Raw genomic sequence first — 20,539 nt, forward strand, 5'->3', positions numbered from 1 at the left:
GATGTGCCTTATACTAGTATATAGTTATACGGCGTTGGTTTATAACAGCGTTTCTAACGGCGTTATGTTTTTCAGTCGTGAGTGATCTATTTAATTACTTTTCCTGCCTTTGCAACGCCCTTGCCGTTACTGAGGATGTGAAGGGGCACGTTACTACAATTTGGTTGAATGAAGTGACAGTTGATTTTGTCACACATTAGCTGCATTCTGCCTAGATAGAGCAGAGTGTGTGGTGGTGGTGGTGACGACGTTGCAAACGCGATGATGATTAGCTAGTTGGGCGGATCATGCCCTGCTTAGTACGGGCGAAGTAAACTCTCTGATGTTGACCGCCGCTTAATTCAACGGCGGGGACTATCGATGCAAGCTGTCCCATCAAACTAATCTACCTTACTTTCTGACACATTTATATTAGATACTTCCACTGTCAAAACACTAATAAGATTATGGGTAGCAGTGGGACAGTTTGTCAGGCATATAACGTCTTGTAAATAATATTCCAGTAGCATAGGTATAGTGTATTTCAACAGACTTATAACGTTGTTTATATAAAACTGTTACTAGAAGTAGTACATTTCTGCAGGCTTATAAATTACTTTAAATAATATTCTATTATGATTACAAGTTTTGATAGGCTTATTGGTCAAGAGACACTATAAAATGAATATGCTTTAAAAATATTAGTCGCAGCAACAACGTCGTAGTCAAAATGGTAGAACAACTTGACGAACATTTGACCTGTGATAACCACTGGGGGGGGGGGTTGCCATACTACTTCTTGCTCATTGAAATTAAAAGCAACAACGAGTCTTTTTTACCCAAGTTAACGTTTTTGGGAATTGGTTTTCGGACTTGAATTATTTTCAATATTGAATATTGTTACTTTACGGAATGTCTCAGGATAGTATTCCGCTTATTGTGCGGAAAGCCTAACATACAGTTTGAGATTTGCACTGTTTAACAGTCAGTTTACATTTGTGTTTTCTTAACAGACTATCCTTTTTATCCAAATAAATTCCAAATATACTAAAATACTGTATACAATGTTTTTACTCTTAAATCACTTACAGCTTTTCTCAATTGCTTTAGTACGTTTCCCAGATCAGAATTGAAAATCTCAAAACAGTTTGTGCCTTTCTCTAAACACTTCGCATAAGTAGCAAAACCACATGGATTGCCTGCGAAAGCCAATTTTTTGTGCAAGATTCTCAGTCAATCGCTGAAAGTATAGTTTTGTGTCAATGAACATGTCAGTGCTGTCAGAATGACAAGTCCTTGTTTCATTGTGTACAGAAATATGAAATATTTGTATTTGTATTCACTATATAGAAATTTGAAGTGAACATCATGCCTCCCCTGGTATATTTGTAACACAAGTCACATAACTGCGTCACTGATTTGGTCATAAATTAGTATGTAATTGTTATATCTATAAGCTATCAATTTAAAATATACATTTTTGTGCAGATTAGCTGTAGTTTGCATTGTTATATGTAGTTTATCTTTTTTTGCAGACTTCAAAAGCAGCAAAGAATAAGGCAGTTTACAGGAAATTCCATCCAGCTCCAGTGATGATGACTGTAGTGACGACAGTGATGATGAGTGGTTGCCAGACAACAACTGAGACATTGGTGTTTAGGTGTAGGAGTGACAACTGCAAGTTTCATTGGTTTTCTTATTCAGGTCTATACATTGTGCCTATTGTGTTGAAAGTGTTGAAACAATCCCCAAAAATTGTTGCAATTTGGCGCATGGAGTCCACTGAATTGGACATGTCTGTAACTTCATCAGATAACTATATTTTTTAAAAATTTGAACCTTTTTTACGTGTCCTAAAAATAATAAAAACACTTCAGATAAAAACCTTGAACAGGGATTCCATAATTCATACATCAGAGGGTTAAAGTGCTGTATTTTCCACACTATAAGGTGCATCGGAGTATAAGGAACACCCTACATGAATGACCCATTTTAAAACTATTCTCATATACAGTAGAGGGCACACCGCATTATAAGGCACAGTAGCAGTAGTCATAGTAGTACTATAAAGGGAATTTTATGCCATGATAAACCAATATTGATCCAAATATAAGGCGCATCAGAATATAAGGTGCACTATCAGCTTTTGGGAAAATGTAACACTTTTTACACCTTATAGTACAGAAAATATGGTACTTTATTAGAATTTGCAGCTAGCTATACTTCAGATGATTATGTATTTTCATGATGACTTTTTAGTTGATGAAATTTTTTTTTCAGTTCTGGTTTTTGTCATGTATTTTCAGTATAAGAAAAATATCCGTTAAAGACCTTTCATAGTCTGTTTCTGCACTATTATACTAGTATTTAGATCAAGTATGTGTTGTACGGAATGACGTGTTTGTGCTTCACCGAGGTAGCTGCTGGCAGGAGCGGGGACGAGTTCGGGGTTCATTTCCTTGTCATCCCCTGCCTCGAAAGGGCCGTCATCGTAAATGCCCAACTCTATAAGTGTGAAGTTCTTTTGTTCCAGACGTACAACACCTAAAGAAGAAAATCAGGAGAAAGTTGTACACCGAATCCCAAATTGTGGGAAGAGATCAAAAAAAGTATACCTTTCCAGTTGTATGCTCCAGGAGCTCCAAAGATGAGGTAATGGTAGTCCTTGTCAAATGTGGCCGAGAGGCCCTGCTGGCAGGAGCCGAACAGCTCGTGACCTCGCGGCCTGTTGTTGCAGAAATGCCAGCTTCCGCCATCCTCCTCGGATGAAGGGTCGATTTGCAAATCCTGGCTCAGCACATAGCAGCGGCCGATGATGTCGCGGGATTCGATGGGGGTCCTCACGTTGGTCCTGCGTTGGTATCGGTGAGCGCACGTCTGTATAGGGTAATACGATTACCATTTATTGTAGGGAAAAGACAAATTTTGCTTGTATTGACTTTTAAGAGTGCACCGCACAAATGCTATTTTTAGACCGTGGGTCAACATGGACACGCCCAAACAATCCATGTTATTACTGCTTGTTTTCTGCCGATAATCTTAAAAAAAAAAACATGCCGAGTAAACACTGCTGCTATGGAACTTGTAGAAACGACTCTAGACATTACGACATATGAAGGATGTTTTTTTCATACGTTTCCTGAAGCCAAAAACTCACAGGAAAAAATTAATGGAATGAAAAAAAGAATGGATCAACTTGCGCGGACGTCCAAAAGACCAGATTAATGCCAGCAAGGTAAAGCCATTCACATTTCATATGCAGTAAACATTTTGCTGGGGGCCATGGTCCTACATAGGACAAAGAGGTAAGCCATTTTTATATTTTTACTTATTTTTTAGCGGAGCGTTTTGCTGTGCTGCTTCTGTCTGACAATGAACGACCTGAAAAAAATTAAAATGGTACCTTACTGCCACTGTTGTTACCTTTCTGTTGTAAAAAAAAAAAACTTTAGTAGGGGGAAGTGTAAATAAATAATAGAATGAAGATTTGTTATTATTGTAAAAATTAAAAGTGTTCGTTGGCAGTCACTGAGTAGCATTTGCGATCGCTACACAAAAATAGCAATGTAAATTACCCCACTGAACGGTCAGAGATGTAAGACAACCAGAGGATATAATATATAAGAAAGACAGGGCATATGGTGGTAAAGGATAGATTGTTGAAACAGGAGAATGTCATTGTCAGTGGCTCACGGCAATGCACACAAGAAAAAGGTGTCGATAAAAAAAGCTACTTCTGGATCAGGTCGGCTCTTTTTCCCGTCTTTTTCAGCCCTCGACACTGAAGCCATCTCGATAACTGAACATTTGAATGTTCTTCCACATCTTTACTAGTGAATTTGGCACTAGGGACATCATTTTTGGACAGAATTGGTAGGTTTAGCTCAGTAAACATCTCGTTCGTACACTATTTCCATGCATTTAGCATTAGGGACAAACATGAGCTTGACCCACCTAGCAACAATTGCTAAAGTCATAAATGTTATTGAGCAAAAGTGACGTGTTGCTCGTGGTATGCCATTCATTGTTTGTCAATGATGACAATAGACGTCCAATCCATTTGACACCTCTCAGTTCAAATGGATTGGACGTCTATCGCCATCAAGGGCAGCCAATGAGTAAAATGCTTCAAATTCCTTTGCCTTAAACTCCTTAATTATTGAGTAAACCTGAACAATCTGCATAGACAAAACACATCATTCAACCACTGACATTTATGGAAATGATCGAACAATGTGTCATGATGGTACTATATACTGTACTGTTTTATGAATTCATTTTTAAAATTAAATTCTAAAAAGTAAGTTACAAATGATTATATTTACTTTTAATTTAAAAAATGTAAAAAAAAAAAAAATGGTTTTTTTAAAGAACATTTTGAAAAATGATAAGATTTGGTTTTTTTTGTTTGTTTTTTTGTGGTTTTCACTGATTAAAATTATAATATTAAAAATTTTTTTTTTTTTTTTTTAATGTATTCAACTTTATTAATGTGGTTTTCAAAAATGCTTTCGATTTGTCACAGAATATAATATTTTTATTATTTTACCATTATTTGTATTATCACATATTTTAATAGTGGACTTTCAATTGGTCACAAATTAATCACGTTTTCGTAGTCAGCTTGCAATTAATTGCAAATTATTACATTTTTTTAACAGTTAACATGCAATCAATTCCATATTAATCATTGTATTAAGTTTTTAATAGGTAACTTTTTTTTTTTAAACATTTGTTGTACTAACATTTACTCAGCCCTGAAATTGACTACAACCTTAATGTTTTAAAAAGTATTATTATTTTTAAAATAGATTTTTCTGGTCGTAGTCTCGTTTTGGTCTTGGTCTTGGTCTGGAGTAGAAGACTAGTTTATTTTCCTTACCAAAATCTTGCCTCCTGGCCCCTGACTGTTGACAGTCACTCCCATCCACTGGTTCTCTTTGCTTTCGCTGTTGGTGTCCTCTGCATTTTTCAAAGCAGTTAGTGAGAAAAACCCCAAAAGTGAAAGTTGCCCTGGCACTGGTTGGCAAATAGCTCACCATCTTCATCAAAGTTGACTCGCACACAGCCTGCGGCGGGTGAGCTCATGTCACAGCTGTATAGACCGCCCGTCACTTTGGCCGTTTGACTGCTGTAGCCTTTGGCTCTCGGGGCCCCCACCAATAGCCTGAAACACAACACATGACTGATTATACTAGGGCATGGACTTCATAATATATTGACTGGACACGTGGCGCGGGGCCGATTAATAGGAGGCCAATCTCCGTCAAAGCTGACAGAGTGGAAACACAGACAAAGAGCTTTTTATGTTTAAAATTCTTGTGAATAAATGCTTAAATCCCTGAATTCTTTATAGATATGGACGTAAAACAGTCTCGATTCTTGGTTACAAGCAAAAAAACCTGGCAGCTAGCATTTATTTTACATAAATATTTTGAATGTGCTGCTAATCTTTAAGCCACTGTTGCTCCGCCTTATCACCACAACGAGCCTTTTACGTTGAAAATTATGTGAATAAATGCTTAAATCCCTGAATTATTTATAGATATGGACGTAAAGCAGTCTCAATTCTTGGTTAAAAGCAAAAAAACCTGGCAGTTAGCATTTATTTTACGTAAATATTTCGAACGTGCTGCTAGTCTTTAAGCCACTGTGGCACCGCCTTATCACCACAAAGAGCCTTTCACATTGAAAATTCTTGTGAATAATTGCTTAAATCCCTGAATTCTTTATAGATATGGACGTAAAACAGTCTCAATTCTTGGTTAAAAGCAAAAAAACCTGGCAGTTAGCATTTATTTTACGTAAATATTTCGAATGTGCTGCTTCTCTTTAAGCCACTTTGGCGCCGCCATATCACCACAAAGAGCTTTTTACGTTGAAAATTCTTTTGAATAAATGCTTAAATCCCTGAATTCTTTATATATATATATGGACGTAAAACAGTCTTGATTATTGGTTAAAACAAAAAAAAAGCAGGCAGTTTGCATTTATTTTACGTAAATATTGCAAATTATGACGCCAATGTTGTAGCGGTTAATTTCTCCAATTGATTTTTTTCAAAACATTTCAAAATGTATGCATGGTACAGAAAATATAATCATTACCTTGAATCCTCGAAAAAAATCACTCCTGAGACAATCCTTCCTGTTTGTATGTTTATGTATGTTATGTTAGGACAGCTTTCGTACTTTTTCAACCTAAATCCGGTGTTGGATCGCTGCATGTGTGAGAATAACTGTGACTGAAGCGTAGTGTGGGACGGCCCCCTACTCTAAGGCGTGGAGCAGTGTCTGGGGAATGTGTCCCGTCATTATCATTATGAAGTCTATGATTAGGGTTGTGAGGTGGGAATCTTGGGGCACCTAACGATTCAATTACGATTACGATTCAGAGACTACGATTCGATTACAAATCCATTATTGATTATTGATTGAATCGTTCTCGAATCTTCCGTGGCCGGATAGCGAATAATCTAAGAATCAGAAATTTCGCACACCTCTAGTGACTATACATAGAAAAGGTGATATATCGCAATAGTTTTTAGCTCAAAAGGTTAAGTAAGTAAGTCGTATTTAACCCTCTAAGTACACCAAAATAACTATCCAGAAAGTCCAAAGTATTGTATTTTGTTTACACTCCCCTCTGGTGGCAGCGTTGGGTCTGGCTGGACCGGGTCTACCTTGTATGACTTACCAGACTCAGACGTCTGACATGGATAAAGGATAGCTTTGCTCTGGTTCGGCCCAGACAATGCTGTAAGTTGTTTCAGCTAATATACTCTATGTTTGTGTATTCATTTGTAGTTAAGTTTAGAGCTACAATGAGTGGAGTTACGTGTGAGCGTTTTGCTATGAGAATTGTGAGTACGTTAGCATTCATAGTTTTTAAACTAGCGAATGTTTGTTAGGCAAATAAGGATAATTTAATCTACTAAATCTGCATTTATTATCCGTTAATCAGACTAGATCAGGGGTGTCCAAACTTTTTGCAAAGGGGGCCAGATTTGGTGTGGTAAAAATGTGGGGGGCCGACCTTGGCTGACGTCCTTTACGTAGAACAATATATTTAAGCAAATTTTAGCAAGCCATTCTGTGTGTCACATTTGCTTTATCATTTTTTTTTTAATTAATAATTTCAACAATCTCGCAACTAGCCTTTGTGACGTTCTCTTTCGATTCTCTGGCTCTTGCGAAATACTGCTGCTGAGAAATTAACTCGCTTCAAGTTGCTTCAATTTCTCGCTCCCTATCTTCCCTCTAATCTTGTCGTACATGTCAGCGTTTCTTGTTTGGTAATATCACCTCACATTGAGCTATTCAAAAACAGCGACTGTCTCTTTGCAAATGAGGCAGACACAGTTGTTGCGTATTTTAGTGAAGAAATAGTCCAATTCCCACCTATTCTTGAAACGTCTGCCGTCGCAGTCAACTTTCTTTTTTTTTTGTTGATTGTCGCCATTTTAGAAAATTGGAAGTAAAGAGTCACACGGGGTAATGTTGCTTAGAGTGCTGCTGCCTTTCAGTGGGTAAATGAGGAGCAGCATTTAGTGTGTAAGCTATTTCATATGCTGGTAGCAGTACTGCTGACCAATTTATTAAGTCTGTGTGCAGGCCAGACGTTATTGATTTTATGACAGAGGCTGGGGGCCGGATGAAATTTGACCACGGGCCGCATTTGGCCCCCGGGCCGGACTTTGGACATGTCTGGACGAGATAGACGTTTGCACACCAATTGTTTTGTGTAAAGTGTTTTATTGCAAAAATGAGTGTTGGTTTGAACATAAGTGTACATACAGTATGTGTGTTACAGCTTTACAAATTGTCAAAAGTGAAGGAAAAAGCTTCACAATTGCCTTGTTTGTTGTCTGTAAAGATGAACAACTTCACGTTTCGTGAGGACAGAAGATGTCATACAGTATTAATAAAGTAAAAAATACCGTGAGGTACAATAAAGTACTGTTTCTGCGTTTTTTTTTTTTTTAATGACTTGAGACAAAATCGCGGACAAGACTCCAGCGTCGTAAAGTCGAAATCGCGTAAGTCGAGTTCGTTGTAACCGTGGGACTACCTATAATGTTCATTCGCTGCCACCATCCCAGTTCAAACAGACTGGACGTGTACTAATGATAAACTCATTCTAATTCACAGCAGAAGGATGACAAGAACTTGTTTTTCTGTTTATTAGTTGTTGTTTTTTTTAATATCCTAGAGTGATATCCTGACACATATCAAGTGCCTTATATCGCAAAACGTATTGTATCGTGAGGGACACAGCGGTTCCCACCCCCTCGTATATACTGTTCACTTTCAGAAACTTAATCTGTCATTTTCAGCTCCTCTTCATTCCAGTGTTTAGCATAGCAACCGTACTTCGATTCAAATATGCCCTCCACACACACAGGATGTCTTTGTGGGTCTAGTATGGAGGCAAACGTCACAATAGTTTTGAACTATGAGCAAGCAGAGTTGTGAAAAACAAGAATGTCATCTTCCCAAGTCATGCGTTGGCTGCCATCAATGGCACTGGAATATAATCATTCACTGTCAGCTATCTTAGTTCTTAGTTGGAAGTCTAATGCTGTCAATTTCAATGAATTAATCAGACTGTTCCATATTTTTTTAATAGTTAAATTCCGATTCATGGCAAATCACATTTTATAAGTCAATTTGCAATGAATCAAAATATAGTCACGTTTTAGAGTGGTATGAAAAAGTATCTGAACCTTTTGGAATTTCTCATATTTCTGCATAAAATCTCCATCAAATGTGAACTGATCTTTGTTAAAATCACACAGATGAAAAAAAAAGTGTCTGCTTTAACTAAATCCACCCAAACATTTATAGGTTTTCATATTTTAAAGAGGTAATGAGGGTAGTATGCAAACAATAACAGAAGTGGGGAAAAATAAGTAAGTGAAACATCACATTTTATATTTTGTACATCCCCCCCTCCCCCTCCGGCAGCAATAACTTCAAGCAGACGCTTCCTGTACCTGCAGATCAGTCTGGCACATCGATCAGGACTAATCTTCGCCCATTCTTCTCTACAAAACTGCTGTAGTTCAGTCATATTCCCGGCATGTCTGACATGAATCGCTGTCTTTAGGATCATGCCACATCATCTCAAAGGGGTTCAAGTCTGGACTTTGACTTGGCCACTCCAGAACATGTATTTTGTTCTTCTGAAACCATTCTGAGGTTGATTTACCTGTGTTTTGGATCATTGTCTTCTTGTAGCATCCATCCTCTTTTTAGCTTCAACTGTCTGATAAACTCCTGAATTCATTCTTCCATTAATGATTGCAAGTTGTCCGGGCCCTGAGGCGGCAAAACAGGACCAAATCATGATACTCCCTCCACCATGCTTCACGGTGGGGATGAGAAGTTGATGTTGGTGAGCTGTTCCATTTTTCCTCCACACATGACGTTGTGTGTTACTCCCAAACAATTCAAGTTTGGTTTCATCAGTCCACAAAATATTTTGCCAAAACTTCTGCTGAGTGTCCAAGTGCCTTTTTGCGAACATTAAACGTGCAACAATCTTTTTTTAGACAGCAGTAGCTTCCTCTGTGGAGTCCTCCAATGAACACCATTCTTTGCCATAGTTTTACATATAGTTGATGTGCGCACAGAGATATTGGACTGCGCCAGTGATTTCTGTAAGTCTTTAGCAGACATTCTAGGGTTCTTTTTTTTACCTCTCTGAGTATTCTGCGCTGAACTATTGGCGTCATCTTTGGTGGACGGCCACTCCTTGGGAGAGAAGCAACAGTGCCAAGCTCCATTTGAATACAACTTCTCCGACTGTCAAGTGACGAACATCCAGACTTTTAGAGATGGTTTTGTATCCTTTCCCAGCTTTATACAAATCAACAATCCTTGATCGCAGGTCTTCAGACAGCTCTTTTGACCGAGCCATGGTGCACAATGCTTCTCATCAAGACAGTTCTTACCAGGTGTGGGTTTTATAGTGGGCAGGGCAGCTTTAAACCACTTATCAGTGATTGGGCACAAACCTGACTTAAATTGCTTGGTAAAAATTGGTTTCAATTGCTCTTTAAGTCTCCTTAAGCAAGGGTTCACTTACAGTATTTATCCCCCTTCTGTCATTGTTTGCATTCTATACAATTAAAATATGAAAACCTATAAATGTTTGGGTGGTTTTAGTTAAAGCAGACATGGTTTTTACATCTGTGAGATTTTGACAAAGATCAAATCACATTTTAAGGTGATTTTAGGCAGAAATGTGAGAAATTCCTAAAGGTTCGGATACTTTTTTATACCAGTGTATACGTTGTTAACATGGGATTAATTTTAAATTCTTCACATATTGGTCAACTCACAGTTTTTTTGCAAATTTGTGAGATTTTTAACTGCGAAACAATCACGTTTTTCATAGTTAACTTGAGATTAATCACAAATATTTCCCTTTTTTTTTAATAGTAATTGAAAAACAGGCACTTTATATACAAAGTTAGCATTAAATTAATCTCAAATTCTTCACATATTAGTTAACTTGCAATTTTTGTCACAAATTTGTCACTTTTGTAATTTGAATTTATAGTAAACTTGCAATTAATCTCAGATTCACATATTAACTCGCAATTATTGCAAATTTGTCACTTTTAAATCGCGAATTAATCACTTAACCTGTGATTAATCACAAATCTGTACCCTTTTTTTAATTGTAAACTTTTTAACCAGAGTTAACATGAAATTAATCTCAAATTCTTCACATATTAGTATACTTTATCGTTAATATGTCAGTTTCTTAATAGCAAATGAATCACATTTTTGTTAACTTGCGATTAATCGCAAATTGTCCCATGTCAAAATGTGATTCATTGAAAAATGGGCACTTTTTAACCAGGAGTTAACATGGTATTAACCTCAAATACCACGACGTTTAATGCATCGAATCAAAAAAAGTATTTAAATGGAACTAAAGAACTACATTTTTACATACAATCTTGCTTGAACAACCAGGATAATCCGACAATTTTGTCCCAATTAAAATGATTGGTATCAAACCAATAAAGCCTAACCAAAAATTGTGTTTTCCAATTAAACAAATGCTCAGCTAAAATACTGTACACACAATTGAATCAAACGTAAATAATTAAACAGCTTTTTGTCACGTTTTGTGCATCGATTCAATGGACATTGTGCTGCATGTCCTGCCAAATTCCAAAGCATGAATGGTAGTCTCAATACTGCGACCCTAGTGACATTGATCTGTTTGCAAAATGAACGGATGGAGTCCAGTGTTGACTTGATATATTCACGGATGACTCTTATCATTGAGCAGCAGAGGGGGAAGCCCTGCTACGTTGGACGAGACCACAGGAAGAACAAAGACAAACAGACACAGTGTGGTGTGTGAATGTAGCAATTTATACACATACCATGGTGCAGAATTACTGGGACACCAAGGCCAGAGCAACAGTGGCATCCCACTGAAAGGTGGAATTTATTTTCTTCTTTTTGTTTTTTTTCTTTTTACATGGCAGTGCTTCATGGAGCGCAGCCTTTTGCTTAGCAACATCTGGCAGCGCCTTATCACGACCAGTGAAACTTCTCCTTTTTTCTTCAAAATGTCCACCAGGAGCCCATCCCAAGGTTGCTCAAAATGTTCAGAATAGTGGCTTCTGCTTTGATTTATGTCGAATTCTACTCAGCTGTAGTTGCTCATGTTAAGACATGCCACAACGAGAAAATATTGCCTCTTGTTAAAGGCCAAATGTGAAGTAAGGTTGGCCAACCATGTTTTTGAATAATATCAATGGCTAAACAATTATAAGCATATTTTCGTTATTGTTTTTAACTCAACCCTTCCAGATTCTTTGTTTAACCCATAGCAACGCCCTTGACAACGAAAATGCTTTTCTTCGACAATCTTCGGAAATCTTCGGAATTGACGTCACACCGAGAACTGCGAGGGAAGTCCGCCATACACACAGTATTGTTGCATTGCTTCTCGGTAAGATGCCACGGCGGTGTGTGGCGATGTATTGTTCTCAATCTAAAGAATTGTTGTATGAGTGGCTGGAGGATAGCAAGGCACGTAAATGGACATGAATTTCACGCTATCATCGAGTCGTGTTCTCTGCTACAAGGACTTCGAAGGTGCCTGCTTCCTCAACCGGTCTGCATATGATCAAGGATTTGCAAAATAGTAAGTGTGGTTTTTGGATAGATGACTGATGACTTTGTCAAAGCAGAGCTGCCAACTGTTGTGGAACAGTGCTTAATTTGTAAATCATAAGGTGCCGGAACGCAAAGTACATATGACAGCGCAGGGATGACGGCATGTGGACAGGTCCCAGAACATATTGTAATATCCCGAATAGGGAAATAGAAAGGAGACGAGTGAATGATGGCTTCCTTCACTTTATTGTGGCAACAGTTAAATAACAAATAACAAAAATAACAGCGGACTGCTTGCCTGGCACGGCCAGACTGTTATCCCTGTATTTTTCAAACACTGAGAGAAAAGTCTGGGACCCAGCCCATTAACTGCCTCTCGAGCAGGTACAAAATCAATCGACAAATCAGATTTGTTTATTTGCGTGACGTGTTCTTAACGAGCAACGTCACTCTTGCGCGTCGGAAGTCGTCACCACAACAACACAGATGGTGAAAAGGAGAACCGAGAATATGTTCCAATCCACGGTAAAATCAGTTTTAAATGACCAAAAACACATCGACACGAGTCATTGACAACAGTCTGTCTCGCGCTAGCCATGTTGAATAAACTCCGCTCTCCTCGTATGTTTCCTTTCGCGCGCAAGTCCCTCGTCCTGCCCTCGTCGTTTTACTAACGTCACGTCTGCCTGTCGCTGATTGGTCCACTCCGCTGTCTGTTTGCTGTGGCTTGCTCCGCCCTGGAAATTGTATCCGCTGAATGGTGGCCAGACTCAATAGCTGGAACAGCGGTGAGTCTGGTGTGCCAGGCAAGCGAACTGCTGCAACATGCGACCGCCAACTTCGCTCTCACGCCGCACTCTTCTCCTCACTTCCCGCTGCGTCACCACTGTGCTGGTTGATGGCCCCTTCACGGGCCCGCACACAATTACGGACATTACATTATGCAGAAAATGGTGCTGAACACAAAACGCAAATGCCCACTTGCCATGCTGTGGGACTTTCCTTTTTTTCTTTCTTTTCTATGTGCTTTTCTGACTCATTTTGAACCATCTTCCTTCTTTTTGAAAAGACAGTAAATGCAACAGTCTTTTTGGCATGTTGAAATACCGTTTGATCCAGGCTGCTTGCTCCCAAGATGCCGCAAATTTCAAGTTTTTTTTTTAAATGTCAGGAGTGTGATTTGTTGGTCCAGCTTCTCAGTGCACCATTATCATTTTATTTTATACTGTAATGTCGTAACTGCGTGTAATATTCTGATATAATGTTTTTCGAGGTACCCTGAAGTGCACGCAAAGTTACTCTTGTTTTGGTCACGTGACGCAGGAGTGTGATAGAGAGGCACAGGCGCTATCTATCGCTCCGTACAGCCTGCCGAGAACCCCAAGCTGTGTTTGTACTGTTAGCTCCATGTGTTGATAAAGAAACAAAGTTGTCAGCACGTCGTGTGTTCAAAACCTTTGTCACCAAAAAGCTCATAACAAGACACTATGCACGATCCGTTTAAGAGACGCTGGGACTGGAGAGCTGTGAGTAGTAAGAGGCGAGGGCGAGATGAGCGAGAAGCAAAACTTTGCGGTCGAATGTGGCGGCAGTCCGCTATTATTTTGTTTTCTTATTGTTGCCACAATAAAGTGGAGAAAGCCATCAACGGCTCATCTCCTTCTTTCCCCCCAACGTTTTTATATTATTATTTTATATGCACGAGAGCTGCCGGATCTGCCAAAATGAACATGAAGTATGATTTTTTTTTTTTTTAAACATTGTCATCAGATAGACAAAAACATAAAATTATGTGCAAAAGCCTATAATCTTACCAATCTTGTAATCTCGATGGGTCTTGTCTCCATTCCATGTGAGGTAGTCCAGGCACATTGTTTGCATCCTTATTAGCGTCTGGCTAATACATGTTAGGTCCAACATAAAATTCCAACCTCCTCTTCTTCCTCAAACTCTTCAAAAAATTGGATCTCCTCCCTTGCGCTTGATCTATTGCTTATATCGCTGTTTGAATCATTGTTTGAAGGGCTTTGAATGGCGGCCGTATGGAGCGCTGCCATCGCTGTTCTCGGTGTGACGTATCACTTCCGGGTTCGTTCCCTTTCAGGCTCGAACTTCGGAAACGCGATTATTTTATCAAATTTACAACATATAAACTATTTTTTCATGCTTTATTTGTTGGACAATGTTTAATTACTTTAATTGTCACCCTATTTGGCATCGTCAGCTAGATGTATTTCCGGTTGATACCATGTGGAGGGCCTGTTGACCAGGGAAAGAAGCTAAGTGATTGAAAGGGAAAAGTGTACACAAATCAGCTGTTATCTAGAACCCAGTAATCGTTTGAATCCCTCGTGAGTGTAAGCCCGTTGGTGACCGACCCTACGCCGCCCCCCTGCCAATCCCGGCACCGGGACCCCCCACCCGAGCGCGCCCCATCACATCTAGCTGCACGAGAGCTCCACCAAGCACGCGACAGCCACGCAGACGAGCGGGAGCCAACCCTATCCTTTTTTTCTATTAAAGAAAAAAAGTAACATACATCAACTTATAATAAAGTATAACTTCATTAACATTGTTTTGTTTGTAACAGAAAAGACATAAAGCACATCAATTTGCCTGAATTTAAAAAAAAAAAAAAAAAAAAAAAGTCACATCCAAACTGTAAAAATACTCAAGGTACATTTTTGACCATTTCATATTGGAAAAACAAGATGTAATAAAATCAATACGTAATAATAAATTCAAATTGATTAGCAACATTAACTCATGAGAACAATATGTCAAAAAATCTGACCAAAAAAACAACTGAATTGAAGAAAAACGACAGTGCCATTGGATAGAGGGACAGTTTTTATTTTTGCTGCTCGCAGTAGCACCTCCTTTGCAATGCTTGCAATGGTGTGGGGTTATATTGCACTGAGCATGCTAACAGTGCTCACTGTTTTTCTGATGTAACACTGACATAGCGGGACGATTGTTGGCAATATTCGGCACGTTTTTTTGCTGATAAACACGCGTCTTATCAATGAGATTGGGGTCTAATGTCTTTAAGTGAGGTCTTCATTGATTCGGCTTACCACTGTCCGCTACAACCATTTTTAGACGCAATAAACAAAGGGGTATTTCCTTGTCTCCCACTGTATTAAAAGTCGAAGCCAAAAGCCAAACGGCCCGAAAACAGCGCATTCTCGGCGGCCGGAGAAGAACCGGAGTTGAGGGCGGTCGCCGTGACGATCCTAAGCCGAAAACTCGGGTGGACACATGAGAACCAGAAAAGACAGTGGGTCGCTGCTTGAGCCCGACCGGAAAACGGCGCACAGCTCTCCATATGGCTTCGCTGTGTGCTCTTGCTTGGTTCAAAACTACTGCTCCATCTCTGAAAAGAGAGCGCGCCACTGCCTGGCGTCGCTCTGCGCTCCCCTGCACCCCATTATTTGAGAAGTACTGGTCTAGCGACTACTGGGTTCATTACCTTATTACTATCCATCCTTCACACAGCCGCTGGAAACAGAAATGTTGTTTAATCAATCTGCAGGCGACTGGGAGATTGATTTTTGATTGACTGATGATTTTACAACACTGTGCGGGTTGCGCTAGCCCTCATGTGAAACGCAGTCTTCCTTAAGGCAAAACACTACCGCTTTCGTCCACCGGCGTCGCTAAAATTGCCCAAAACTGAAGAGTTACCAAGTGTTGCTTTAAAAAAATTTTATACATGTACTAGTATATGTATATTTTAATAGTTTTAAGCACTGCAAATGTAATATTTATGATATAAATGAGATATACAGTATACAAAAGAAAAAAATGATTTGTACGGGTATACATGCATATATTTTAACATTTTTAAATAAAATACTGTAATTTTTAATTGAGAAAAATCTGCGATTGACTGTTTAGCAAGGGATCATTGTACATATACTATAAAATGTTACTGCTGGTCTACAAAACACTTAATGGCCTTGGGGCAAAATACATGCTTGTTTTGCAAGACCCTTACGAAGAACCATCTAGACCTCTTATCTGGAAAGGGTTTGCTATGTGTTCCAAGAACAAGAACCAGAGGCATATTCCGTGTGTGTTCCTGATGTCATTGGCCAATAAAGATGGCTGATCTTGATGGTTCTGCAAACGCTCCACAACAATAAAATTGTTTGAATCAACTTGATGCCAATAATTGGTACACTCCTCAACTTGAAACCCTCACTTTCATTTCCAAGGCACCGTCTGTCAACGATGACACACACCTACATGTGCAAACACACGCATGGTACAAAGCCAGCTCCTCCTGCTTTCACCTGCAGCAACATGCACAACGGACCGCTAAAGGGCGTGAAAAACTCCAAAACGATATGACTGAATACACGTCACACACGTGGCTTTTTGTCACTGAAGCTATGGGAGTGGTGGGCATAAATGGATGCCCGCTAACAAAGATTTTACCACATGTGATTGTAAAATAAGTCATATATTTATGATTCAGTGGCGCTCATTCCAGGTCTGTGAGTGTTATGTGCATATCTTGCAACACAAAGGCAGCTTGCTCCAGCATGCACACGCATATCCAAGTTTGGAATCTGATGCTTCACCTACATGTGTGTCAGCAGTTACTCAACCAGACAACTGCATTTAAAATCCGTGAGATTAGAGGGAACCAAGATACTGTTTAACATGAGCATAGTGTGCAAAAGCCACCATTGACAGAGAGATTGGTGTGATTCCAAACAAGTGAGCTTATTGGAAATTATGTGGCCAGTCAGGGCTCATGTTATCATTGAAGAGTAGGATATTATTCCAAACTTTAGAAGAGAAAAATGCCACAAATTTGCAAAAATTTGTGAGTTAACTTTTTAAAATGCGACCAATCTGTGATTAACAACACGTTAACCATTACAAAATGAGCCTATTTTGCGATTAATCACAAGTATGACCATTATAATGTAATGTAAAATGTGGGGAAAAATGACATAAAACTTAACAAATTTGTGATTTAGAGTTAACTATTTAACGTCACCAGTTGAGATTAATTACATGTTGGTGATAATAAAACATGACTATTTTGCTATTAATCACAAGACGAATATTAAAGTTAACTAAACTTAACTATTTAAAATATGATAAATGTGAGATTAATCGCATGTTAGTTTAAAATATTTGCGATTCATTGTGAGTTCACTATTTAAAATGCGATCATTTTGAGATTAATCACAGGTTAGCATTGACAATATAGGACTATTTTGCCATTAACCACAACATGGCTATTAATATTGAGAGCAATTTGCAATTAACTGCTAGTTAACTCTTTAAAATGTGATAAATGTGAGATTAATTGCGGGTTAACAGTGACAAAATGTGACTATTTTTCAATTAATCACAAAATGACTATTAAAATTTAGAGTCATTTGCAATGAACTGCTAGTTAACTATTTAAAATGTGATAAATGTGAGATCAATCACATGTTAACTTAAAAAATTTGCGATTGTAAGTTCATAATTTAAAATGCAATCAGTTTGAGATTAATCGCAGGGTAACATTGACAAAATGTGACCATTTTGCCATCAATCACAAGATGACTATTACAATTGAGAGTAATTTGCAATTAACTGCTAGTTAACTAATTAAACATGTGATTAATCGTACATTTAACTTTAAAGATTTGCGATTAATTGTCAGTTCACGATTCAAAATTCAATCAATTTGAGATTAATCGCAGGTTAGCAAAGACAAAATGTGACTATTTTGCAATGAATCACAAGTTATTTGTACGAAAAAATGTTACATGAATGTTACAAAATGCATGTTAACTATTTAAAATATGACAAATTTGAGATTAATCATATGTTAACCAAAAATGTGGGTGTAATTTCGAATAATTGTGAGTTAACTATTTAAAAGTATAACCAATTTGAGATTAATCGCAGGTTACCAATGACACAATGTGACTATTTTGGCATTAGTCACAAGTTCCCGATAAAACAAAGAGTACAATTTGCAATTAATTGCTAGTTAACTATTAAAAATCTGACAAATAATAATAATAATGACAATAAACTGTAAAAATGTAAAATGTAAAAAATTTACTTGCGATTAACTTTATTTTGGAAAAATGTATTTTTCGGACTATAAGTCACAGGTTTTTTTTTTTAAGTTTGGCTGGGGGTGCGACTTATACTCTCGAGCGACTTATGTGTGTAATTATTAACACATTTTCATATTATTTTACATGTTATTTTGGTGTCTTGGAGTGACACTGATGGTTTTAGTAAACTTGTTAGTATGTTCTTTATGCTATAGTTATCTGAATAACTCTTAATAGCTATGTTAAGTTAGCATACCGGGCACGTTCACATTTCGTTGTTCATGCATCATGTAACATTATCATACTGGTCAATTATTCAGCATGTTTTTCTCTATTGTATTTTTATTTTAAATTGCCCTTCAAGATGTCATATCTCTTTAATGTGTTGGATTTTATCAAGTAAATTTCCTCCCAAAACGTGACTTAAACTCCAGCGTGACTTATATGTCTTTTTTTCCTCATCATTGCGCATTTTTCGGGCTGGCGCGACTTATACTCAGGTGCGACTTATAGTCCGAAAAACACGATAATGATGACTTAACTCATTGGCTGCAATACACATGTAATCCATTTGAACTCAGGTCTGAAAGCAAAAAATATATTTCATTGCCATGGACGACGAAACCTCTTCAGATGTTTTGCTATGCTCGCTCACCTGTGGAGGCACGTGAGCCTAAAGGGTCACTAATAATTAAACTTTAACCGATAGGTCTGGACTTCTTAAACATTAACAAAGAGTGAAAAGTCAAGGGAGCAGAGCAGACATGTTGTGGAAAAGGAAACTTGAGCAAAAGTACTGTCCAGGAAAGTTATAAATATAAGGAGAAGAAAAATTTGCTCTCACATTCTCTTATCCACAGGTTGGAGCTGCCGATGCATGGCCATGGAAAAGCCAAAGAGACTGTTCGGCTCTCCGTTCTTGCGCAGGACGTCCTCGGTGTCCAGGTTGAAGGCAGACGACAGTCGGCAGCATCCCAGCAGGAAGGCGAGTAGCAGCCGTACTCCGCTTGACATTTTCTGCTCTTATGAAAAAGTTAGGGGGAAAAGAATAAGTCCTCGCTGCTGGAGGAACGCAGTGACACTAAGAGAATGTAAGGAGGGTTGTCCACTTTTCACTCAGGGGCTGCCCCTCCCTCAGCGAGACTGACACACGCACACACGCACAGTAACCCGCTATGATCCCACGCAGCTTGGAATCTGGAGTGCCTTTCAAATAAACTTGAATGGTTGCGATAATATCATTAGTTTGTTGAAAACCTGTAAAAGTTCAAGTATCGCCTTAGAAATTTACGGGAGTACAAAAGAGCTAAAGTAGTGCCTTTCGCTACAAGCTGATGCAATTCAACATATGCAAGTGTGAGAACTAATATTGTTTCTCTACATTTGTTGCGCCACCATTTTTGCTCAGATAACCTTAAATGTTACATATAACACCAAACAGATTTCATTTAAATCATAATTATTATATTTGCAGTGCTTAAGAACCATTTATTAAAATATACATATATGCTAATCAGTGTTGGGCACGTGACTTTAAAAAAGTAATTAGTTATAGTTACTCACTACTTCTTCCAAAAAGTTAGTAACTGAATTACTGTATAGTAAAAGTAACTAGTTACCAGGGAAAGTAATTATTTCCGTTACTCTAAAAAGAAGTTGTTGTATGTCAAAGAATTTGAAATTTTCTGAGCAGTATTCGAGTCAGTTGAATAGAGAAGAACAGACAGGTAGTTGTGTTATAGAACCTTGTAATATTTATTGCACCTCACCAGCAACAGATTTATCCCACTCGAAGTGCAACAAAAATAAACAGTAAACAACATAATGAAATAACAATCAGCAGTAAACAATATAAAGTGAGTTTAATCAATTAAATCTAACTCTCACAGCCTGAGACAGCTGAAAATGACTCTAACCCTCAGCCAATCACAATCACTTCCATCGCATCTATCCAGGCAGTGCATTCAGGTAGCCTCGTCCCCCTACTCCTCCCATCACCCTCAAAGCGTCTGCCGTCCTCAAGATGGAAGCAGCATTCTTGCTGGCTGACAGTGGGGGATGGGAACGAGGCTAGCATTCAGGTGTAGCAAACACAGAAACGTTAGCAAGCTTTGGAAAGCATTGTCTAATTGAATGATCTGGGACAAACAGCCTGGAGTCATTAGAAGTACGTGCAGTAATATTCTGATAAATAATTATCCGAGGCACCCTAAAGTGCACACTGGGCCAATATTGTTTTGCTCACATGATGCGGGGGTGAATTAGAGACACGGCCTGCCGAGAGCCGTATGTGTGTGTTAATGTTGGAGTTATATGTGCTATCAAAAAAAA

General features: G+C 38.4%; 1 protein-coding gene across 2 annotated transcripts in view; it reads right to left on the reverse strand.

Annotated features, from left to right (window-relative positions):
* LOC130930495 (integrin alpha-6-like) overlaps positions 1-19,289 on the reverse strand; it is a 47,805-nt gene extending 28,516 nt beyond the window's left edge. For both annotated transcript variants that reach the window (XM_057858476.1, XM_057858477.1), the window contains exons 1-5: positions 19,053-19,289; positions 5,019-5,146; positions 4,862-4,941; positions 2,595-2,856; positions 2,392-2,523 (exon numbers count right to left, since the gene is read on the reverse strand). In XM_057858476.1, the coding sequence (XP_057714459.1) occupies positions 2,392-2,523; positions 2,595-2,856; positions 4,862-4,941; positions 5,019-5,146; positions 19,053-19,222 (772 nt within the window). In that variant the 5' untranslated portion in view covers positions 19,223-19,289. The remainder of the gene's footprint in view (positions 1-2,391; positions 2,524-2,594; positions 2,857-4,861; positions 4,942-5,018; positions 5,147-19,052) is intronic.
* Positions 19,290-20,539: the final 1,250 nt, after the last annotated feature.

This window comes from Corythoichthys intestinalis, chromosome 14 (genome assembly GCF_030265065.1).
Source record: "Corythoichthys intestinalis isolate RoL2023-P3 chromosome 14, ASM3026506v1, whole genome shotgun sequence".
Classification (NCBI taxonomy): domain Eukaryota; kingdom Metazoa; phylum Chordata; class Actinopteri; order Syngnathiformes; family Syngnathidae; genus Corythoichthys; species Corythoichthys intestinalis.